Consider the following 25,907-nt stretch of genomic DNA (forward strand, 5'->3'; position numbering starts at 1 on the left):
CCACATAGAAACATCTGACCTACATTAAAAACAGACAGTCAGACCTTGCAACTGTTGTTAACAAAAAGCAAGAAATCCAGAGCTAAGATGAAGGTGAATTGACTGCATGGATATTGCATTGATTCATTATTCCCCTCCCCAATTTATTTTGCAGTTTGGGAACACGTGCTATTGTAACTCGGTCTTGCAGGCCCTGTACTTTTGTCGGCCATTTCGGGAGAATGTGTTGGCATACAAGGCCCAGCAGAAAAAGAAAGAAAACCTCCTGACTTGCCTGGCAGACCTTTTCCATAGTATTGCTACACAAAAGAAGAAAGTTGGGGTGATTCCACCCAAGAAATTCATCTCCAGGTTACGAAAGGAGAATGGTAAGCCTAAGTCTGAGCATCCTTTTAGACTCTGGTCCTGATCCCAAGAAAGTTAGTCACACTTATTGAGGGCAACTTAGCAGCAATAGGCAACTTAGCTGCAACTAAGGTTGGAGACAGACCTTCATTTTTAAGAGAACTGGAAGTGGTATGACAGAGGGATCATTGCCTTTGGTGTACGTAAACATTTCTATTGTCATAGACACATAGGAAGCTACCTTATACCGAGTCAGACCACTGATCCATCTAGCTCAGTATTGTCTACACAGACTGGCAGCAGCCTCCAAAGTCTCTCTCATCCCTATCTTGGAGCATGCAGGTACTCTTCCCAGAGCATCCCCATCCCCTGAGGGTAATATCTTACAGTGCTCACACATGTCTCCCATTCAAATACAAACCAGAGTGGACTCTGCTTAGCAAAGGGGACAATCCATACTTGCTACCACAAGACCAGCTCTCCCTCTTTCTCTCTGTTACCTCTGGTTAAAAAGGCTGGGCAGGTTTTTGGAAGGTAACCTGAAAGACCTAAGGTGATACTGGGGTGAGTGTATATACCACAGGCAGCCATATATCACTTTCATTATTCTGAAAAATCTCCTTCCATCCTAATTTGATGTTTACCTGATCCTATGCTTTTATTCAGAAATTAGTCCCACTGAGTCAGTGGAACTTACATAGGCGTGCAACCTAAGAGCCGCTGAAGAGGATTTAAGTTTAACTTTCTCTGAATTGTGGCAAATGTGTTTAATGATTTAGTAGGCTTGTTCACACAACTGTTGAGGACACTTGTCCTATCCACCCTCAGGAGCTGGGCATGCTCCTGATTTTCAGCCATGTGTGAGTTGAAAGCTGGGCCGGAGAAGGGGACAGTGATCATGTGGGAGGCAGGCACAGGTTCTGACAATGTTTCCTTCTACCTTGGTAATGATGCTGGTTAAAGGTGCTGGGTAGGACAATGCTATTGGAGCCTGCACCCGCCTCCCACATGATCACTTCCCCCTCCGCCAACCTAGCTTTTAAGTCACCCATGACTAAAAATTGGGAGCATGCACAGCTCCCAAATGTCATTCGAAGAAGCTTAGTAGCAGCTTTGTTTGTTTATTTGTTTGTTTCTTTGGTACTATCTGCAAATGGATCCTCTTATTATTTAGAGATAACACCCAGTGCGGTTACAGGATTTACTTCCATGTATATGTGCATAGGATTGCAATCCTGGTTGCAGGGGGGGGAGGGGGCAGGGTGGGAAGCACATGTAAAATATATCTGATTTTATGTGTATATCTGTAACGAACCTGATAATAACATCACCAGTACTAAGGATGTGCTGAAACGTGATTTGGCTGTCTGAACTGCTGGCATCTCCCTTTAAAAGAAAGGGCTTACACAGCCCCTTACACAGCAGAGAAGAGCATGGCCACCACACAAATGGCCGCCATGCATTCTCAGAGGCCATTATAGGTGTGCCTGCACCATGCAGGGGCAGCTGGGAGATGCCCCACTGGCATATGGGCATAGCTGTGGGGAGTGCCGGGATGGCAGCAGTGGTGGCAAGTGGAAGAGGAGAAGGTAAGGACTGCTTTAAAGAGGCTGTGTAAGCCCTCTGTTTTAACGGGAGGTGCCCGCGATTTGGACAGCCGTGTCACATTTCAGCACATCCCTATTTTGTACTTTCCACTATAATTCACATTTATCATGGCCTCACAAAGGCATCTCCTAATAATACCTCTGTTGCAAAAAGCATCAGGCTGTAAAAAAGAAGACAAAACAGATCATCCTTAGACTTTATTGCAGCTAAATAAAGTTAGAATTATGTGTCAGCTACTTTCAGTTCCCTAATGGTGCAGTGGGGAAATTACTTGACTAGCAAGCCAGAGTCAAATCCAGTTCAAATCCGGACTATGGGAAACACCTATATTGGGCAGAAGCAATATAGGAAGATGCTGAAAGGCATCATTTCATACTGCACAGGAGGAGGCAATGGTAAACCCCTCCTGTATTCTACCAAAGACAACCACAGGGCTCTGTGGGCACCCGGAGTCAACACCGACTCAACGGCATACACACTTTCAGTTATAGATTCATGTAGGGCTGGGAAAGACCTCTGTCTGAAACACTGGAGGGAAACAGGCACTGCCTGTATTCCTGTGTTCTTCACAAGCAAAAGCACATCACTTTAGGACCCAGGAAAATATATGCCCTTTTTAAATATTACAGATTTGTTCGACAACTACATGCAGCAGGATGCCCATGAATTTTTAAACTACTTGTTGAACACTGTAGCTGACATTCTACAGGAGGAGAAGAAGCAAGAAAAGCAAAATGGCAAACTAAAAAATGGCAATATGAATGAAGCAGAGGAGAACAATAAACAAGAACTCACTTGGGTGCACGAGATTTTTCAGGGAACACTGACAAATGAAACAAGATGTTTGAACTGTGAAACGGTAAGCATTGGGTCAGTTGGGGTTCTTCGAACAGCAGTAGCTAGATAATCTGTACACAAGGATATAAACGTGTGAATTTAGAAAGTCATCTGAGAAAAGTATATGTTTCTATGTAACTAAATGAGTGCTGTCTTATTCTAAGAAAGTGTGTGTGTGTGTGTGTGTGTGTGTGTGTGTGTGTGTGTGTGTGTGTGTGTAGGCATTTGATAAACAGAACTTAATTAACTTTGCTCATTCACAGAAGCCATCATGGGCTGTGTTCACATAATTACAAGGATCCTGGGGAAAAAGTTAATCGGGATTAGTGAGCCCACTGGAGCTGAGTGTACGAACAAATTTTTAGAGCAATCATGATCAAACTGCTCCAGTTAACCAGCATTTGACCAGGAATTGCATGGTTGGGGATTCCTATCTCCAACCAGGTGAATGACAGCCCATGCAGCTTGGAGTGGGGCGAGCACAGAGGGAGAGAGGGGCAGTCTGAGTGGAGCAGGAATGGTGAATGAGCAATGAACTTGCAGCTTGTTCTCCACGCCCCCTTCCCTGCCCCAGCTCATCTGCAGGGGCCACCCCTGCCCTAGCTAGGAACCAAACTACACATTATGTTAAACTTGTCATTTACAAATGGTCTCTTAACACAGGAAGGGCCTCTCTTTTGTCAAAAAAACAGCCATGGGGCAGTGTGCATGTGTGTGTGCGTGCACAATCCAGACTGGGACTGGAGTGCATGGGGCAGGGGAGGTAACAGTTTCCATCCAAACATCCTCCCTAATGCCCACTTTGGAGGGTGGTCTTCGGTGGGAAAATGGTGCAAAAAGAAAGTGTTTACCCCCAACTCTGTGCCCCTGTTCCAACCTGAATTGGCTGCTTTTTGTGGGGGGTGGGTGGAAACTTGCTCTTTGCTTCCTGTTTTAAGTCTGCCTTGGAGTGCCCAGCTTACAACAACATAATAAGGTTGTGACCATGAGCAGCCTCACCCAGGCTAGGGCAGCCCAGCCTGAGTTAGGCTGTGCATGTGCAGTGCCAGGATCTGTGTGGATTCTAGTGCTGTCCACCTGCCTAACCCCACTTGTAAGCCTGGCCTTTGGCCGAGGATAAGGGCACAAGCACACCCTTAATCCTGGCACCAAAATCGTGTGGGTGTTTGAAGGCTGCTTGCAGCCCGGGTGCACTCAGAGACAGGTGCCTAGAGCACCTGTCTCACAGGGATATCCCCCAATTCACTGCACACGTAGTGTGGTGCATTGCAAGATATCTGGAGGGCAGGACATATCATCCTGGCCTCTGAAGATCTGTGCTGCTTGGAGGGAAGGTGAGTTGGACTCTGCCTTCCCGCCCACCCAGTCGTGTGAAGGGGCTTAATGTGCCGTTTATGCCTGAGAGTGTGCACAAATAAGAATTACCTGCCCTCTGAAAAACCCTTCTCTGTGTGAGTCGCTGTGCTGGGTGTGCTTCCTGAAGGCAGGTCCAAAGCAAGGACTCTCGCGCAGACAACCGAGAGCCTCCTCTTTTGTATCTTGGGTGCAGAGCCAGGGCAGAACGATTTGCTTCCAGTGAAAGCTGATTGGAAAGAGGCAAGGCCAGAGCCGTGACTCATGGCGGAGCTGCATCAGTTGGTCATTTGGAGTCAGTACTTTGGACTCACCAGCATTTCCCCCCATGTCATTCATTAATGTCTTGCAGCTCAATAGCTGTTCTCTTGCTCCAGTGTGCTGGAATTTGGTAATTGTTGCATATGATGAGGACGGTTACTTTTTAGCAATGCTTTGTTCATAAGACATATTGTCCAGTGGGATTTCACATTTTAAAGAGGGACAGTGGGGCAGTGGTATTTTACATTTTAAAGATTTCACATTTTAAATTTCACATTTTAACACCAGCAATCATCCTGCGTTGCTGCAGGTGTCTAAGGAAGCACCAGCAGATGGAACAAGAGCGCAAGTGTGCAAATATTTAAAATTGCACACTGGAGCAATTGCACACAGGAGCACAACTTACATTTTTTCCAGTGTAAGTTGCACTCCCAAAGTGTGCCCAAGTGCAGCTTCCCCAGTCTCCTCTGCATGCACTGTTGTGCCAAGGGCAAAATTTCCCAGCTCTGCCTGTACTCTAGAGGACCCCTGCTAACTGGGCAAAGAGGCACCTTTTAACGTGGTGATTCTCTTTATTTAGCAGGGGGAGAGTAACTGGCCCTATCCAACCCTAGCATAGTATTTCCAGTGACTGTTTCTGGTGTCTATCTTGTGTTTCTTTTTAGATTGTGAGCCCTTTGGGGACAAAGATCCATCTTATTTATTTATTATTTCTCTGTGTAAACCGCCCTGAGCCATTTTTGGAAGGGCAGTATAGAAATCGAATAAATAATAATAATAAATAATAATAATCTGCAAGGGAGGGGAAATGTCACTGACCCTCAGGAATGTGCTTCCTCTCTTACTAAGCGGTTCTGGGGCATGGATGTCAGATGTTCTGGCAACACTTGGCATCATGTCATAGTCTTGATGTTGTGCTGACACAGTAGTACTGTAGCTATGTCTCATGTTGTGCATCTTTTCACTGCTGAAGCAAGACTGAGGCTCAGGCCACTGGCTGTAAAATGTTACTGGATTTTCTATTTTTGTTGCAGGTTAGTAGCAAAGATGAAGATTTTCTGGATCTCTCTGTTGATGTAGAACAGAATACATCTATTACTCATTGCTTAAGGTAAATGTGTGGCCGCTGCAGAAATATATGCTGAGGAAACAAAGGTTTTGCTTTCTGAACATCTTAGATAAGTGGGAATTGAAAATAAAAGCAATACAAGAGTTCCATTACGGTATGGCATTCGTCAGATCAAGTAATACAATTGGAGCTTTTGTTCATGGCAGGCATGTGGGAGTATAACTCAATCATGGTGCAACTGAATATTCAGTAAGAAACTGCAGTTTTTGAGTCATTAAATTGTTTACTCCAGGGAAGTCCCACTGAAGTTAGTAGGATTACTCTGGTGCAAATAGCTGGAGAATTCTATATGTGCATACATGCAGAATAGATACCTGTTGGGTAAATAATCATCTGTCAATCTGTCAATCAAAGGGCCTGCTGATGAATAATATGAACCCAAGCATTAGGGAACTTTATTTATAATAGTAGTTTAACATGTGAGAAATCCTTAGGCCTCTTGTGAGTACCATTGAATTAAATGCAACTCTTTATTTATGCAGATTTGCCAGAGCTTTGTTTTGAACCAAGTCAGGGTGGACTCCCCTAAGAACCATGAGACATGGACTATTGGAATCAAGCCCCTAGTAATAGCTGCTGAAAATGGTGTTTCTCTCTTCATTGCTTCATATACGGTTGTCTCTTGCCTATTGTGGGTTTGCCAGTCGTGGATTTGAGTATCTGCAATTGGAAAACTGTCACCACCCTTGCCAACCGCAACCCAAGTATTCGTGGTTTGGTGCCCTTTAAAAAAAATTGGGCAGTTTGGGGGGGCAATTTCTGGGGTCAGGGGTCATTCTGAGGGTCAGAGGGTCATTTCTGGGGGTCAGGTGGTATATTTGGTTTGGTGTTATTTGGGGTGGTTCAGGTATGATTTTGGTAGGTTCAGGAGATCTTTCTGACACTTTCCCTCTCACAATTCCTCTAACCCCTGTTTCCCATTAAAGTCCATGTCTCACCTACTATGAATTTGCCAACCGTGAGGGTTCCAGGAATGGAGGATTACTGTACTGCTTCAGTTATCAAGTCCATCTGCCCAAGAGTATGAGTGTTGCCAGAGAGAGTGTGCCTTTTTCTGTGTCCCATCATGATATGTCCGATCCACCATGATCTGACACATCACAACTTATATGTCAGATTCACCGTGATCTCATCTGGCCTGCACAACTTGTACTCAACCAGGCCAAAAGCATACAGCTCTGTTTAGCAGCCCCCCAGGAGCTTGATAAAACTGTTTATGCCATTGGGCTGGAAAACAGGGGGATTGTCAGGCACCTGGCAGCCTGCATCCAATTTAGTGGGTCATACGTTTTTCAGGCCTGCTCTTAAATATTCCATTTGTTCAGGGAAGTCTGGAGGACAAAGGCACATAGAGAAGCACTCACATTAGCATTTCTGCCATAACTCATCTCCATTCCAATGAAGACTCACCAAAGCAAAATATTTATGCATATTTTTGCATAAATATATTTATTTATGCAAAAAAATTGTCTGGAAGAAGTTGCTCTATAGAATTCTTTTGAAGGTGCTCTCGTGTAGTCACATTTATGTTTAGTTGTGTTTTGAGCTAGTTTAAAAAACTGAGGGCCAGACTATAAATTGGGCAGGTTTATGTGACCATCAACTGGTCTGGAAGTAGGGGAAATGTTGGCGATATGATGGAACATGAGAGCATATGCTCCTGGCAGATATGATGTTTGAACCTCCCAAAGTCCAGTTCTCTACCCAACTTTTTCCCAAGATTCTCCACCTGACTTCCAGATCTTGAGTACAGAAGTTGGGAGAATGTCAGGTGGAGAATCTCAGGAATCAGACTTGAACAGGTTCCAATGTAATGCTCATGAAGAGTGCACCCTGACATATTTCAGACGGTTTCCCCACTTCCAGACTGGCTGTTGGTCATATGAGCCCACCCAAGATGTTAAATGCATAGTTTTGCCTTTGTGTTCTCATTTTTCTAAATGAAATAGCAACAGGAGTCCTAGTGATGATCAGGATCATGGCATCAAGGGAAGAGGCTTTAATCCTTTTGCCTCGCTGTTTTCCTGATCTGGATCAGCCGCCACCCCTGCAGCTGCTATAGACCCCAGGAGGTATGTTCACATTGACATCAATGGTTGCTTCTTCCTGGAGAAAAGAGCAGTTGTGGGAGGACAATCCAGAATGGGGCCATAATGGAGAGAAAGGATTAAAGCCCTCTCCCCTATGCCATGGTCCCAATCCTTTTTAGGCCACCATGATTATTTCACTTAGAAAAACAAGCATGCCATGACTTATTTAATGTAATATGTAGTTTGATCCTAAGACTTCTATCCCATGTGTGCTTACTTAGGAGCAAATTCCATTGAACTAAGTGGGACTTACTTTTGAGCAAACCTTTATAAGACACAAAGCAAGGCTAACTATAAATCAGAATACACAGGAGTTCCTTCACAAGAACATTTAATTATGAGCAAAACACAGGGGAAAGTTAGCACAGTGTTCCATTTCCCTGTCAAAAATTATTATATAAGATCAGCTTAAGCTGTTTTAAGGATTCTGGGCTGGCTTTTGGTGAATGTCTTCTAAGGGTGTGAGTTCTTCGCAGAAATTTTGTCTGAATCATACAAATGGTAGCTCTCCATGATCCAGGCCTCATCGTGAGTTGCGCCCACATGATTCCAGAGAATATGCTGTGGAAGTTGCAGGAAGCCCAAAGATGTAGTTAAAAATATGTTCAATTCAATTCTCTAGACATACATACAGAGTTTCAGCTAGTAATAGACAGATGCCATTTAGCTAGCAGCCACCATTTTCTTTTCATTTTTCTGCAAATGAAGAATAAATTGGCTGAGGACAGTCACTGTGAAAGAAGAACGCCATCCTTTGATCCACTGCATCATTTGTTTATTGAAACTAGTATGAAATGTACCATTTACCAGCAGGGTTTCAAAATTTATTTTGGAAATTATATTTGCCACATTCAGGAACAGACACATCTTTGTTTGGTTTTAATTGCATAAATAATGTAGATTTAGAAAGAGAAACAGGAGATATTCAGAAGTAAATGCTCAATTAGTTCCTTTTTTCTTTTAATACTACATCCAACCCTTCTTCCTCCCAGTGATATCACATGTCTTTAGATGAAAACAGCCTTTTCTTTTTAAGCCTCTAACATAGTTCTTTTCCTCTGGGTATCAGTTCTCACATTACAAAGAAGAGAGGAATTCATAGAAAAACACAATAAATTATGTATCAATTATTTTTATTTCTAAGAGGAGTTGAAAAGACTGGTTGATTCGGTCAAACTTACCCTCTCAACTACAGCCCATTTTCTTTCATTTTCTTTGTTTTATTGGAAATATTCCTTTTAAAAAATATTTCTCATTATTAAATAATACTTCCAGAAATTTTTCTGTCAAAGAAAACAAATTCAGTATGTAGATTTGAGCTGCAAGATACAAGTATGGGGATTAGCAGGAAGTATTTTGACGTCTGTTGAATGCTTACCTCTAATCCATGGCTGTTGGTGCCCCATGGACACCACACCTTTTCTTAAAAGTCTGCAAGAACTGGAAAAGAACTAGGAGTCAGCAAGTGGCAATGGCAAGTCAAATCTGAATCCCGCCTATCCCTTCTTTTCCAATCCAGGGACAAGAGGGATGTGTAGTAGGAGATGTGACTGTGGCCGTACAATCTTGGCAGCAACTTATTTTAGGTAGAAAGTTCTTGGTCCATCACCATCTTCCTCATCCTTAAAATGGTTCTCCATTGTAAGTCCGTATTGATCAGGAAACTAAAGTTACCTGGATCTTAACCAACTTGTAACCATAGTTGAATTTCCCACAAAACATGATTGCAAATAATGGCAAAATTTATGAAATACCACCCATGTGGAAATGTTTGAGGCAAAGTGGGCCTGAACAAAGTACACCATGTTATAAACTACAGGCACGGATACCCATAGAGACTTGGTAATCAGCATCTCTCCAATCAACTGTTCCTCCAAGCCCTCAGAAACAATTGTTTTCATTTGCCATCTAAGGAATGTGAAATGAGCCTCTCTGTGAAGAGAATTCGATCAAATTCCATCCCCTTGGTGGCCACTCTTGAAAAGGGCCTGTCTGCATCACCACCACTGGATTTCTGCTGGTGGGGGGTGGGGGAGCAGGGTCCCTGTGGATTATCTGAGTGTACAAATGGGTTGTATGGGAAAATGTATTCCTTGAGGCACCCTCGTCCCAGATCATTTAGGAGTTACATGTTGAAACCAGCATTTTGAATTGCACCTAGATTGAACTGGACTGAGAGCCAGTGAAATTGCTTCAGAATCAGAGTTATATGCTCTGAGCAGCTTGACCCTATTAGCACCAGGTGGTCATATTCTGAATCCATTGCCGTTCCTGAGCACTATTGAAAGGCAGCCCCACACAGTCTGTTCTTTGCGCCAGTGGAGCAGAAATACACAAAATGTTCTTCTTCTTTTTTTCAAATTGAATTTTTATTGATTTTAACAGTAATAATATTCATTCATAACAAACATAATAAACAGAAGTGGACTTCCCGCGCATCTCTCTTCGTGAAACATCAGCTATAAAATTTACCCTTGCTATAATAATAATTCAAAACATAAATTTAAACCCTTACAAACACAATTAGTCTACCCAGCCTGCATTTTTTTTCTCTCTCTAAATTTCAAATCCAGCTGTAAGGTCCATAGTAGGAAAATAGTTTTTTAGATACACCAAAAATGGTTTCCAATCTTCTTTGAAACATTCTAAGTTTTGGTCTCTTATCAGTGTTGTAAGTTTTGCCATCTCCGCATATTCCAAAATTTTTATCAGCCAATCTTCTTTTGAAGGCAGTTCATTACTCTTCCATTTTTGTGTGTATATTATTCTGGCCGCCGTAGAAGCATACATGAAGAATGTTAAATTATTTGTAGAAATTAAACCTTGTGTTTTTCCCTGTAGGAAGGATTCTGGCTTCTTAGGAAATGTCATTTTAAATATTTTCTTTAACTCATTATATATCATATCCCAATAGGCCTTAGCCTTCCCACAGGTCCACCACATATGAAAAAAAGTACCTTCAGAATGTCCACACTTCCAACATTTGTTTGAAACATTTTTATACATTAATGCCAATTTTTTGGGTGTCAAGTACCATCTATACATCATTTTATAATAATTTTCTTATAATAGCATGCAGTAAATTTTAAATCAGTTTTCCATAACTTTTCCCAGGCTGCCATTTCTATATTACGCCCCACATCTTGAGCCCACTTTATCATGGTTGTTTTAACCACTTCCTATCTTGTCTCCTCCAGAAGTAACAGTTTATACATTTTAGAAACTACTTTTTCATCATTTTGACATAATTCCTTCTCAAAACTTGAAATCTGATCCTCAAATCCAACATTAAAGTCTTTCTTATATATCTCATTTAACTGATGATACTGAAACCAATCTCTAACCAAATTTTGTATTTCTGTTAAACTTTTTAACTTACAATCCTTATCTTGAAAATGTAACAAATCCCTATAGGTACCCCAACATATTTGCATATTTACTTCTTTGCGTGATAAAGCTTCAATCGGAGATATCCATAACGGAGAAATACACAAAATGTTCTAGATATCTCCTGTCCCTGCCTCCAATAATTGGGTTTAAGACACAATAAAATCACACACACATGTAATTTACAGTCAATTCAACTAGTATTTGAGATTAGGAGTATTAAGACATTTTAAGAACTGTTACCTCTGTTGATTTACAGAGACTTCAGCAACACAGAAACACTATGTAGTGAACAGAAGTACTACTGTGAGACTTGCTGCAGCAAACAGGAGGCACAAAAACGGTAAGCAGGCACTAAAATTGTAACCTTTGCTAACTGGGCAAAGAGGCATCTTTTAAAGTGGCGATTCTCTTCCATTGGCAGAAGGAAAGCAACTGTCCCTATTCAGACCATCATAGCTTCTCTCCAGTGGCTTTTGCTGGTGTCAGGTGTGGGGAGTGTGTACGTGTGCACAAGTGTAAATGATGAATCAGGTTCTCTTGGCATAATTTACCTTGCAAGAAGGTTGTTGTGAGTATAAAAGAGGAGAGAACCATTATATGCTACCCTGAGCTCTTTGGAGGAAGAGTGGGGGATAAGAGCAATAAACAAAGCAATAGCTTAAATGTATTTCCTCTAACAAGCATTTTAAAAATCCAAAATGGAAGGTGCACCCAGTGGTTGCTATCCAGAGCAACTCCATGCATGCATTTATAAGGCTGCAGCAGTAGGGAAAATGTGAAAATGGCATTAGATGGTAGAATACACTGTTGTACTTTAAAAAAAAAAACCTGTCCCCCATGTAAAAAGAAAAACATCCCCTGCAAGTAGAAAACTAGCACACTAGAGAGAAAGATTCTGGCCCTGTCCTCTCTCTACTGTGGTAATGTTTTACTTGCAAAGAGAGTGGTTTCTTGTTGTTTTACATAGGAAAGCATTCCCACTACAGTGTGAAGTAATACAATGCCATGCTACCACCTCAGGGCTCTGCTGCTTCATTTCCTCTAATTCTGCTGCCCAGACCTTACTAAATGGGGACACAGAGTTGCCAGCACATTTCATTTCACTAAGGTCTGTACATGACTTGTTGTTTTCATGACTTGTTGTACATGAAAGTTGGAAACCTCAGGTAAAAAGAGACATTTTTATTTTATTTTTTAAGATGTTTTTCTGACAATGGTTGCCTGTGTTCCCATTCCTGGATAAATATCTGCCCATGTGATATAAGTAGAGTGTGCCATTGTTATGTTATGATATTATTTTGGCATTGCAGGATGAGAGTAAAAAAGCTGCCCATGATTCTTGCATTACACTTGAAGAGGTTTAAGTACATGGAGCAGTTACATCGGTACACCAAACTGTCTTACCGTGTGGTATTTCCTCTGGAGCTCCGTCTCTTTAACACATCTGGGGATGCTATCAACTTGGATCGCATGTATGACTTGGTAGCTGTAGTTGTTCACTGTGGCAGGTAAACTGTATTCTCATATTCTCCCAAGAGTAATTCCTGTACAGAAGAAAATGTCTCTGAGTAGCAGGGTCCTGGGGGTAGACAACAGGAGAAGGCCATCCAATTCATGGCCTGCATATGATAATCTAGAACAGGGATTCTCAACCTTGGGTCTCCAGATGTTATTGGACTTCAATTTCCATAATCTCCAGCCCCAATGGCCTCTAGTTGGGGATTATGGGAGTTGAAGTCCAACAACATCTGGGGACCCAAGGTTGAGAATCCCTGATCTAGAAGCATATGGCTGCCCACTCTTGGAAACAGGGGATACATGATGGTTAATGATCCAGCAAACTAATTTTAATTGACCAGGTAATATACAGTTTAATCTCAGGGTAATTCCAATACAAAATCTCTTTATGCCAAAATGTCCGTGAAGTTATATTGTATCACATACAAAAAATCTCACTTCTCCCATCCATCCCTTTTCAGTGGTGTTCGTCTTGCTTCATTACTTGCTTCTGTATATTCCTTGAAATAACGGAGATAAAAATGAAACAAAAGCTTTCTGAAAGAGCACCCAAGATCAAAACCAATAGTTTATATATTAGTTTGAATCTTGGGTGCTCTTTCACAAAACTTCCATGTTTTCACAAGGATTCATGTTTCTGTATTCGGTATTTCAAGGAATAGTGAGTTGCATACTGAAGCCAGTTAAGGCTTATAAGACTTACAATTCAAAATGTACTATGACCAAAAGGAGTTGCAAAAAGTTAAAAATCCATATCTTGGTGCTAATATTTTTCCATGGCATGGTTTTAGATACCACATATTTTAATAAAACCTCTCCTCGCTTGTTTTATTCAAAAAAGTTATAATTAGAATTATGCTGTTTATTAAAATGTGAATTGTGTGATAATCTAGAATGCAATGTGGATGATGTTTTTTTGGTATGGAGGAACATTGAACCATCTGAGCCTCTACCTGCAGTATTAAGTGGTATTGCCCAGATATAGATTGGTATTGCCTCAGTAAGAACTAGGTCATAAGAATCCCAAAGAAAGATGAAAAAGTGAACACCTGTCTGATCTAGCATACCAGATTGCTGCCTTATAAGCACCCTGATGTGTGTATGTGTATCTCTATCTCTGCCTTTATGCTTCCATTAACCTTTAGTGGTTTACTATAGTAAGACTTTTGTGTTACTGATGTCCCAGTTGTCCCTCTGATTTTAAAAACTGATTTTTCCTTTCTTCCTAGTGGACCTAATCGGGGACATTATATCACCATTGTGAAAAGTCATGGATTTTGGCTTTTGTTCGATGATGATATTGTCGAGGTCAGTATCCTGATAACTGCTGAGCAGAATGTAAATGTATCACGTGGCTTCCAATTCAAGCTATTTTTCTACTATAATAGCATCAGCACCCATCAAAATGGATGCACTGAAGTGTTTATTTGTGGGATCCCAGGGGGTGGGAAAACACACATGCCCTAAAACAGGCCTGCACAGCTTGTGACCCATCAAGCCCAACACAGCCCAACAGCCATGTATTGTGGAGTCCCTCTGGTATATATGATCGGAATTATGCAGATGTACCATTCATTCTTTGTTAAACATGAATTTTGGGGGTGGGGGTTGAGAATGTATATATACAATAAATGATTTGGGGAGGGAATGTATACCATATAAAACCATACATTCAAAAGTAATAAGTACTATGTATAGCATTAATACAATCAACAAATACTACCACCCAAGTCAAAATAACAGTTAAATAATATCATAAACTTGGATAATCTTTGGAACATGACTGCAGATTAAGTATGATCATTGAAACATGACAACAAACTGGGGATGGGGGGCAGTGATCCCTGTGACAGGGATTCCCAGATGTTTTTGACTATAACTCCCAAAATCCTCAGCTGCAATGGCCTTTGGCTGGGGACTGTGGGAGTTGTAGTTAGCAACATCTGGAATCCCTGTTAGAGGGCACACTGATGGGGGCCATAGCTCAACAGGTTCTTCGTTAAGAACCCCGCCACCTATAGCTTCTTCGTGATGAACCCCACCGCCTATTAAGATCATCTGGTGGCGACTCAAAGGCAGGCCTTCTCTGTAGTTGCCCCAGGACTGTGGAATCCACTTCCTGCCGATATTAGAGCTGCTCCATCCCTGTTGGCTTTTAGGAAACAACTAAATACACATCTCTTCAGCCAAGCTTTTTAGTTAGTTGGTGTTTTTATGGATATTCTAATCTGGTTTTTATATGTTTTAACTGTTAAATTCTTGGTATGTTTTATTCTTGGTTTGTTTTATGCTGTAAGCCACCTAGAGCTCAATGGCTTTGCATTGCTTCTGCAAATTCACGTCCAGCTGCGTTGTCTAGGGTTGTGAGGGGGCTAGTATATACCCCCTCCCCCTTGAATTTAAACTTGGAACCGTCGGTCACTTGCTGTGACATTTTTAATGACTTTTTTGTGGATAAAATCTCTCATATTGGGGCTGAGCTGGATTCCACAGTTACTGCAGAGTCTACTGTGGAGGTGTCCAGCAATTCTTCTTATGGGATTAGATTGGATCATTATCAGATTGTGACTCCTGAAGAAGTGGACACACTACTTCGGACTGTGCATCCTACAACCTGTTCTCTTGACCCTTGCCCAACTTGGCTTATCTCATCTAATAATCAGATTATCAGAGAGGGTCTGGTAAATATTATAAATGCTTCTCTGAGGGAGGGCAGGATGCCTCCTTGTTTTAAGGAGGCTATTAGACCAATTCTGATGAAAGCTACACTGGATCCCTTAAGAGTTAGCTAATTACAGACCTGTTTCTAATCTTCCATGGTTGGGCAAGGTGGTTGAGCGGGTGGTGGCCTTTCAGCTCCAGGCAGTTTTGGATGATGCAGATTATCAAATAATTGAATAACAGAATGATCAAAAATAATCAAAATTGAATAAATAAATTATCTAGACCCATTTCAAACTGGCTTTCATGTGGGCTTTGGGGTTGAGACTGCCTTGGTCGGCCTGATGAATGATCTCCAACTGGATGTCAACAGAGGGAGTGTGACTCTGCTCATCCTTTTGAATCTCTCTGTGGCTTTCGATATGATCGACCATGGTATCCTTCTGAACCGCCTGAGGGAGGTGGGATGCGGTGGCACTGTTTTACAGTGGTTCCACTCCTACCTCTCTGGCAGATTCCAGATGGTGTCCCTTGAAGACTGTTGTTCTGCTAAATGAGAACTGGAGTCCCACAAGGCTCCATGCTGTCTCCAATGCTCTTTAACATCTACATGAAACCACTGGGAGAGATAAGGAGATTTGGTGCTAGGCGTTATCAATATGCTGATGACACCCAGATCTACTTCTCCATGCTGACCTCATCAGGAAATGGCATATCTTCCCTAAATGCCTGCTTGGAGGCAGTAATGGGCTGGATGAGGGATAACAAACTGAATTTGAATCCAAATAAGATGGAGGTACTGACTGGGGGGACAGGACCTGAGAGATGGTTTAGATCTGCCTGTTCTTGGTGGGGTTACACTCCCCCTGAAAGATCAGGTATGTAGCTTGGGAGTGCTCCTGGACCCAAAGCTCTTCCTGGTTTCTCAGGTTGAGGCGGTGACCAGGAGTGCTTTTTATCAGTTTCGGCTGATACATCAGCTATGTCCATTTCTAAATGCGAATGATTTTAAAACAGTGGTACATATGCGGGTAACCTCCAGGCTTGATGACTGTAATGCACTCTATGTGGGGCTGCCTTTGTACGTAGTCCAGAAACTACAATTGGTACAGAGTGTGGCAGCCAGATTGGCCTCTGGGATTACACAAAGGGACCACATAACACCTGTTTTAAAAGAATTGCACTGGCTGCCAAAATGTTTCTGGGTGAAATACAAAGTACTGGTTTACCTATAAAGCCCTTAATGGCTTGGGTCCAGGCTATTTGAGAGAGCGCCTCCTTTGTTACAATCCCTGCCACCTGTTACAGTCTTCTGGAGAGGTCCGGTTACGGTTGCCACAGGCTCGTTTGGTGGTGACCCAGGACCCGGCTTTCTTTGTGGCTGCCACAGTGCTTTGAAATAAGCTTCCTGCTGAGAAAAGAGCTTCTACTTCTATGTTTTTTTCAGGAAGAACCTCAAGACTCTTCTTTTTTCTCAGGCTTTTAATTAGAATTAATTTTAATAGTTTTAAAAACTTGTTTTAATAACGATTTCATTCTATTTCTATTGTGTCATGTATTTTAATCTGTGACTTTTAAATATTTTAAATTTTGTACACCACCTAGAGATGTACATATCAGGCAGTATAAAAATATAATAAACAAACAGAGACTTTGGTAGTGGGCGGTATACTAATTCACTAAATAAACAAATAAATAAATTACGTAAGAGCATCTGCTTTGAACGCAGAAGAGCTCAGGTTCAATCCCTGGCATCTCCATGTAGGGCTGGGAAAGACTCCCATCTGAAAACTTGGAGGGCTGTTGCCAGTCAGAGTAGACAATACTGAGCTAGATGAACCAATGGTCTGACTCAGTATATGGCAGCTTCATATGTTCCTAGATTTCAGCCACAGTAAAGGAAGATGGCATAGATCTGAAGAATAAATAACACAATATAGAAATACACTTGCATTTGTAGGGAGATGTGATAGTTCCTTCTAGGAGTGTGCACAGACCACAGTTTGTGCACCAGTCTGTGGTTGTGCAGCCTGGTTTGGCCCAGTCCGGTCAAACCTTGAACCAGTCCAGTAGTTTGAGGCAGTGCCAAGGGAGGGCAGCAAGCAGCACCATTTACAGTAAAGATGGAAGGCCTTACCAGCCAGACCACCCCTCCAAGCACCTTCCTGCTGCTGCGGCGTGGCTCTGTCAAGGCTCCTTCACTTGAGGTTTGGCCAAACCGGTACAAGGTTTGACTGAACCGGGCCACTGGGCTGCAGACTGATCCAAATTTGGACCGATGCACAAACTATGGTCCATGCACACTCCTAGTTCCTTCCTGTGACTCTAAATGCAAAAGAAATTTGATCCAAGAAATTAACTTGACAGGTTAATTTCTGCAATACCAAAATATGTTGTAGCTTATTCATTCACTGAAGGGAGAATAGGCAACTCCCATTTGCTGGCCAAATAAATCTTAGCCTCCAATTTAAAAAACTGAACAAAATGTCTTTATGTTAAAACAGAGGCGAATCGGATAGAATAAGGTTAAGCAATATCACTTTCAGTCTTTCTTAACTGGACAATGTAAAATACGCCTGCAATTCTGTTTGTTTCTGTTTGTTTGTTTGTTTGTTTGTTTGTTTTGTTATAAACTGCCCAGAGACGTGAGTTTTGGGCGGTATAAAATTTTTTTTAAAAAGTGTAAAACATAGTTCCCAAGAGTTTGTACTGCATGGTATTTCTACCACAAATGGTAGAAAGATCTCAACTGACCACAGCCTTTCCTCAAAGTGTTTGCTTTTACATTGTTACATCAGTTTAAACAAGTGTTCTCCTTAATAGTTTGATAAGTTGAGGTTTCTTTAATTATTTTTTACAGAAAATTGATGCACAAGCTATTGAAGAATTCTATGGTCTGACTTCAGATATATCAAAAAATTCAGAATCTGGATATATTTTATTTTATCAGTCTAGAGAATGACTGTGAAGACTGTGACTTTTTCACTCAAGAGGAGAAACTGACCAACACTGTTAAATGACTTTTCTGTAGACCCATCCAATATGGTCTAGCAGAGATAAGCCTGTGTCTAAATCGTTGAGAGAAAATCTCCATCTTTGACTGGAAGATCTCCCCCCCGCCCGCCGCCTCCTCCTCTCATTAGACAGACTGTTATTAACTGCAACAAGAATACATTTGAATGACCTCATGTTCGTTTGCTGAATGCTGAGGTATAATGTTACACAGCTGTGTGCATCATCATTAAGGACCATTTGTTCACTTTTAAAAGAACCATTCCTTCAGAACAGAGGATTTCCAATGATGATCCATGGAACCCTGTGATTCCTTAGAACTTAGTAGGGGCTCCTCAATGAGAAGATCAGGAGTAATAGTGGACAACCATCCTTTAGAGAGAGCTTACCCACAACTACTAATCTTCCCCTGTAATGTACAGCCACAAGAGAGTATTGGATGTGTTCTGCGGTACACTCCTAATACACAGGGGGCTACAGCAAGCCCCAGCACTCCATATGAAATCAGCATGCACTCTAGAACCTGTCACAGAATCTTCTGCTGTTGCAGGAGTGCTGTGACAAATCATAAGGGTTTCTAGGCAGACCAGTTGATCTGCAAAGGGTTCCTTGAAGGCAGACAGTTTGAAAGCCATGACTGTTAATGCATACTGAAATGTAACTCATATTTGTGGTAAGTGGAAAGAAAAAATATATTTCATAACTTCTGGAACTGGGATTGAATTGTGGATTATGTCACATGGTATTCTTCAGACAAAAAGCTATTCTCTCCTGATCCTTTTAAGCTTTGGGTTATTAAAAACAACAAATCGGCAACCTCAAGTCACAAATGCACTCAAGGAGATTTCAGTCCCATTGGAACCAAATAGTACAATATGTCGTCTTCCTGTTTATCGTGGGACAGCACACATGAGCCAAACTGGTCCTTCCAGTTCCCACACTATAAAATGCTTTAGGGGATTTGCACTGAAGAGAAGAGGAGGTTGTTCCTCCACATTACTGTATAATGAGTGATCGTATCTTTTTAACCCAAAGAAATACCACAACCCTTTGTTCCTGCTTCCCTGGGTTTGCACATGTCCCAGTATCATGCATGCAAGCAACTATTTGTGCATCAGTTGTGCAATCCAGTTAAGCAATAGTGGCCATGATCCTAAGCTCCACAGCACTCCAGCACACACTAGAGCTCCATGTGAGGGATCTCTGAGCTTCTTGGTGTCACAGAAAGCATCAAGTGCAAAACTGAGATTCTGCATGGACATCAGAGCTGCTGGCTGACATGCTGTGCGGCATATCACAAGCAGCTCTGCACCACCTGCTCTGCTGCTGGTGTCTGAAACAACACAAAAACACTGCTGTGCAACAGCATTCTAATTGTAATTGTAAACCGCCATTTTGGAAGGGCGGTATAAAAATCAAATAAATAAAATTATTGCGCTAATATGCAAAATTGTACAATCATTATTATGTGATATAGCCATTGGTGCTCGAATAGTTTTTGACACCTGCAACAGCGCAGGTGGTGCAGAACCACATATGCTGTTTAGAATGTCAGCCACTGGATCTAAATGAATATCTGCCATGGTGTTCGATCCTGCAGAGGACCAGACTTGACAGGTCGCACTGACTGTGTTGAGAGTTAAATGGAATGGCATCATCCAGGCTAAGGCAACGTTTCATATTGTTCTATAATATTTTTACACACGCACATACAGAGTTCCTGGGTTCCATCCTTTGGTCACAATGTAGCATGACCAAGAAATCAACCCAGAAATTAATGGGGGCCTCCTAGGCCAAGCTGAGGAGGTTCCCATTAATTTCTATGGGACTAATTAAATGAGCTGTAATTGGCAAGTTAGTTGGGGAAGGTGCAAAGCTTGCTGCTTCCATGAAACAGTTCCCTAAGGAGAAGGCTTGCCACTCTCCTGTTGGATCCCTTTACTTTCTGCTATAAAAATGAATGGTTGCTATTGACATCCTTGGGGTGGGGGGAGCAGGCTTGATTTGCAATGGCTCCCATTAAGCTTTATGGGTGGGACAACATGAATTGACTTCCTCCCAAGACTGTTGGGAAGGCCATAAAACCCTGCTCCCCCCACACCAAAAATTGAAGTGAGTGACTGTGTAATATAATTAAGAGAATTTAGTCCTGCAGGGATAAACTATGAGCAGCATCAACACTTATGCATATTGACTATCATGAATGTGTGTATTAAGGCAATCTGAATGTCCTGAGGCGTTTCCCTGTTACTTACGATAACTGCACTCTTGCTAATAAGCGGCTGTCTACATAATATTGCATAAGTCACGTTGAAATGTATATAAGAGAAGGGGACTGGTGTGCTCAGTTATTGACTTTATCGTTGCAGAGTTTAAACTGTCTTGACACTTAACATTTGTATGCCGTGGTGCTTGGGCTTCTAACATCAGATTTTGATCCAAGTAAAATAAAAAGTGATGGGCAGGATCCAGTAGGATGCTCTCCTGTGCAATCCCATTGAAATAAAGAGGAGCTGCGCAAGAGCTCTACTTCCTGCTGGATCGTGTCCCAAATCTCTGTGGATCGGAGTGCAACGTCAAGTGAGGAAATTCCAGAAGGGATCATAATCTCACAGCATTTGTTTCTATTTTTTAAAAAAAATTATGCATGTATTTATTAGAAAATGGTCCCTTTTAGTACTCTTTGACGAGAGATCTAATTACTAGTTTGCTGCTAAGCTGCTTATTTCATCAGATGTATTTTTAAAGCACTGTTGAATCTTGCATCTTGTTTCCCTTCAGAGCGTGAAAAATCTTCCTCATGCGCATGTAATGATCCTTTTTTTTTACATGATAGTGCTCTTACAGCATTAGCTGTTGCTAGAACACCGTTCACTGTTCATTTGAAACAATATGAGGCTGTTGTGTAACCTAAGGTGTGTGGCACTTTACTTGGGCGAGGAACAAAACCAGATATTGTTTAATCTTCAAAGTTCCATCAGTTATCACTGTGGTGTTCTAGTGGGGTAGAAAAGAGACCTTTGCTAACAGAAATACTATATTTGTTCAGCAGGGCTCTGGCTATTCTGTATAGACAAATATACACCTATGCATACACGGCATACAAGAGCTGTGTATATTCCTTACAACTCAAAGTCCTGTATATGATTTTTCTTTTAAACACAAGTTTCAGAACTTATAGCCATGGCCATATGGACTAAATACATGTTTTTGTTTTTAAAAGTCAAACCTGAGACGGATGCTGCCTTCTCCATAAGATACCAAATCACAGACTTGCCCACTATTATCAGAGATGCACAGAATACACACAGTCCTGAGTATAACATATGAAAAGCCTTTCTGGATCAGACCACAAGTCATTTGGGCCAGTCTTTTGTTTCCAGCAGTGGCTGGGGGCCAAATGCCTCTGGGAGCCTCACAAAGTGGGCTTGAAGGCAACAGTCCTTCCCTGGTATTTGGCCCTAGCAATCTACTATTCAGAGATTTACTGGCTCTGAACACAGAGGCTTTATCATGCTGAATAGCTATTGATAGTCCTATGCTCCATGAAATTGTTGGTTTTTAAAATATCTCTTTCGTGTGACTGTATCTAGTTAGTGTAATGCTTTCCCCCCTGAATTCAAGAGATGCATCCGCTACAAAGAGAAAAGTCACTGACTCAATAGCATCATCAGTGGTATTAAATATCTGTTGACACAAACACAAAAGGTATCTATTGAACAGAATGTGATCATGAAAACACTAGTATTTTATTATCACAGACGTACTGTACCAGAAGTGAGTGCTGTGCTAGGGCAACTGAATAGCTTTCACAGAGGTAACTATAGACATGGTCTGGGAATGCATCACACAGATATGCTGTGCACTCACCTCTGTGCTTAGTGCAAGAATGCCATGAGTTATTTCCCACAAGCGCAATAATCAAAGTTCCCTATATGCAGAATGGTTGGTGGTTATCTGAGCAGACTAATGCTATAGATTTACAATGAACACATACATTAATCTACAGTTTCCTTATGAGGCCAGTTTCCTAAGCACAGCAATGAAATTTGAGTTTATATTTAAAAAGTCAGGTACATGGGTTGTATGAATCTCCCATTAATTTCAAAGGGTCTTGCACAGGAGACTGTCTCAAAAGCTCCTTAACTTGAAGGACTGTTTCAAGAATACAGATGCCTCCTTTGATTATTCATTACTCGATGACTGGCAGCTGAAAGTGTGAATGTGCTGAAAAGCATTGTACTTGATGTGATGTTTGATCTGTGATGGCTCTTCCACACATGCAAATCATCACATGAAGGTGTCCTCATCAGTGATCAGCAAGACTGTGTGAACCATCCCACAGGGAGGATATCAGTGATGCACTTCTCAGAGGACATAAACATGAAAATTTTTCCTTTGAGACTGGAAAAACACTAGCTTGCCCAGCCAAGCACTGAAAAGAATAGGACGAGGTCTTTCCATTAAAGCCCACTCAAATCAACAGACACTGTACAATTGATTCCCATGAGGTTGGGAGGTGATCCTTTGTGAATAAAGTCCTTTCTTTACTTCGCTACCTTGCACAGCATTTTTCTGAGATGTGGCCATCACTTTTTTGGCAGGCTAGGCTATTCTGGTTGTGGTAAATAAATGCACTTTCTAGTTCAGTGTTAATCAATGTAATACAGATGTTTTGTACATTGCAAAGTTTGCTGCCAAACATTTTTAGGATATATGTTAAACCTTTTTTTTTTTTTTTAAATAAAATGGCTAGTATTGATGTATAACTTGAATGTTTGGAGCTGATGTTTGTATGAACAGAATTTTTGCATTACTGGTGAATTTAAAAAAAAACACCCAACCAACTAGGGGTTAGGGCATATTTGGGTTTTACTTTAACTATAATATTCTTTTTGTGGTAGGTAATGAAGTCAAGAGATTGAATTCATATTTAAATATTAAAACATACAATTCAACATGTTTTTCCTTGCTTTATCTCATAATTTCCATTGGATAATAAATGCAGTGAATTTATTTGCTGTTTGACAGTAAAATTGCTATGTCAAGCAAGCTCTCTCCTCGCTCCCACACCATTTATTGTCTTACAGAATGAAGACATAATCCGGCAAAATGTGTAGGCCCTAAAGCAACATTGTGTGTATGCAGCCAGCCTCTTGCTGAACGGTGCCATTCACCATTAGATATTCACCATATCTCATCAAGGCCACACATACACATTCCTAGCTGGCGGCCCAGGCAGTATCTGATTGCAGCTACAGTTCCCCAGTCACAAATGGTCACATATGTGGAAGCCTGCTTCTGTATACCCAGAGGGATCAGAGTAATAAGTACTTCAAGCATTATGGGAAACTTAAAACATATGTTTCACTCTCTCCAGCTGAAATCAGTTGAACTGGCAGTCCAGTCCTAAACAGATAGCCAGGGAGGTGTAGTGGTTAGCATGGTCGAATTGTTCCAGGGCAGGGCTCAGGTTCAAATCCTCATCCAGCCGTAAAGTCCACTGAGTGGCCTTGGGCCAGTCATCTTCTCAGACTAACCTGTCTCGCAGGATTGTTATAAGGATAAATGTGTATGCTACCTTGAGGTCCATGAAGAAAAGGATGGGATAAAAAGATAATAGGAATGTAAACGTCTTAAATCCTCAACTCTGTTCAATGGGACTGAGGGTCTATGCAGAGTAACGTCTTTTGAGAAATCAGTGCAGGTTTGCCTAATCTAGCATGACTCCATCTTCACAACCTGTGCAACACTGGTTGTTTCACAGCTGGCTTGAGTTCAGTAAATGACCAACCTTCAGTGCTCTAGGTGGTGGCACCCTTAGCACCCTGGAAGAAGTGGGGACCCTCTCTTCTTCTGTGTAGTTGAAAAAATAACCTTTCATGTACAAAATGTGTATCAGCTGAAATGTGGCAGAAAAAAAGCATACATGGCATAAAAATAACCTTTCATGTACCCAATGTGTCTCAGATGAGTTATAAGAATAAAACATCACATGATTGTGGGCAGGATCTAAAGAAAACACACACAAGCTTATACCTGTACATCCCCTTACCTTATATTCTCAGGACATTTTTTTCACAAAATGCAATCTTCCTTGTAGGCAACACAATGGAGAAGTGTATAACCTGTTGCATCTAGAATGGCTGGGCTTTACCACTGCATCCCCCACCCCCATATTCAGATTTTTCTATAATTCTTCATTGTCTGTGGACACCTATCTTTTAAATGGCATTAAATAAATATTTTTCCATTACTATGTCAGAGTTTGGAAGTCTCTAGCAAATCTCAGCAGTGTCCCAGTGGAACCTCTCTTGATCATTGTTGCCTATAGTTGCTGACATACAGAGCAAAGATTCACTGGAACAGTGAATGAATATGTCCTTGAGAGTTGCACAGCCCTTGGGGATGTTTTTTGGGTGGCACAGAGGGCTTCCACTTACCCACTGAACTGATGCAGTTGGGGAATTCTGTTAGGCTGCTCTCTTGCTGCACCAGTGCATCATTGCTCTGTATATTAGCCAGTGATTGTAGCCAAATTGGGGTGTGGGGGAGAGTAGATCATGGAATGTGTAAGTACGCACTAACGAAATACCAATGTTACCTTAGTGCTAATTAAGAAACACATTGTTCCTATTGATCTCTAGAACTTCTATAATTTCCCCCACCACCACTTTTGCCCACAAGTGTGCACTACACATCAGTTAATCTCTGTGTAGTGTACACCACCTAGAGATTTCGATGTTAGGCAGTATATAAATTTAATAAACAAACAAACAAACAATAATCTGGCCAGGTTAAAAGTCAATGGCGCCCTTAAAGTGAAACATGGGACATTTTCATGAAACCAAGTTGCTCCAGAGCTTCGGTTCATTTTAATGCCCCCAACATGGGTCTCCAATGCAAGTGCCACTGAAATGAATGGGGAGTGTACAGGAGCATGTTCTCAGAAGTATTGATTGGTGAGATGTTAGAGTGATAGGAACCAAGTGAAACCAGCAAATGGTGTGTGTGTGTGTGTGTGTGTGTGTGTGTGTGTGTCTCCCTGCTATACCCCTGCTAACTTGGCAAAGAGGCACCTTTTAACATGGCGATTCTCTTTATTTAGCAGGGGGAGAGTAACTGGCCCTATCCACCCCCAGCACAGTACCTCCAGTGACTGTTGCTGGTGTCTATCTTATGTTTCTTTTTAGACTGTGAGCCCTTTGGGGACAGGGATTTGTAAACCACCCTGAGCCATTTTTGGAAGGGCGGTGCTTTTCTAGACAATGTCCGCACTAGATAATAGTCACCATTCACTGTACAGGGGCATCACCCATCCTGCAGACAGTCAAGGCTCATATGGAGTTGCTCAGATGTGTCTCCATCAAGGCTTGTGGAATTAAAGTGGCACTTTTTCAGTCAGTTCACATAAATAGTATCTCAACATGAGTCTGCCCCATTGAGAACTCACAAGTAGACGTACTAATTCTCGAAGAACACATATGAGGTTTACCAGTTAGCATGAACCAGTCCTATAAAAGGCATTTGCTTTTCATACAAGCTGTCCATCATCATATTTGGGTTTGGAATAGATTAGATGTTTGCTTGTTTCATGTGAAAATGATCCTTAAGTATCACTATAGTATTTTTAGATGACAATGATCTTATTTATGGAATAAAACACATATTTGTTGATACCATGAGCTCAAGGGAGTAATGGA

General features: G+C 41.5%; 1 protein-coding gene across 5 annotated transcripts in view; it reads left to right on the forward strand.

The window, feature by feature from the left end:
• USP46 (ubiquitin specific peptidase 46) overlaps nucleotides 1-23,166 on the forward strand; it is a 47,044-nt gene extending 23,878 nt beyond the window's left edge. For 2 of the 5 annotated variants that reach the window (XM_053255487.1, XM_053255488.1), the window contains 7 exons: nucleotides 155-368; nucleotides 2,583-2,812; nucleotides 5,439-5,515; nucleotides 11,270-11,353; nucleotides 12,324-12,521; nucleotides 13,761-13,839; nucleotides 18,053-23,166. In XM_053255487.1, coding sequence (XP_053111462.1) covers nucleotides 155-368; nucleotides 2,583-2,812; nucleotides 5,439-5,515; nucleotides 11,270-11,353; nucleotides 12,324-12,521; nucleotides 13,761-13,839; nucleotides 18,053-18,154 — 984 coding nt within the window. In that variant the 3' untranslated portion in view covers nucleotides 18,155-23,166. The remainder of the gene's footprint in view (nucleotides 1-154; nucleotides 369-2,582; nucleotides 2,813-5,438; nucleotides 5,516-11,269; nucleotides 11,354-12,323; nucleotides 12,522-13,760; nucleotides 13,840-18,052) is intronic. The other 3 variants (XR_008308500.1, XM_053255489.1, XM_053255490.1) reach the window with 3 other exon arrangements.
• Nucleotides 23,167-25,907: the final 2,741 nt, after the last annotated feature.

Source organism: Hemicordylus capensis, chromosome 5, assembly GCF_027244095.1.
Source record: "Hemicordylus capensis ecotype Gifberg chromosome 5, rHemCap1.1.pri, whole genome shotgun sequence".
NCBI lineage: Eukaryota > Metazoa > Chordata > Lepidosauria > Squamata > Cordylidae > Hemicordylus > Hemicordylus capensis.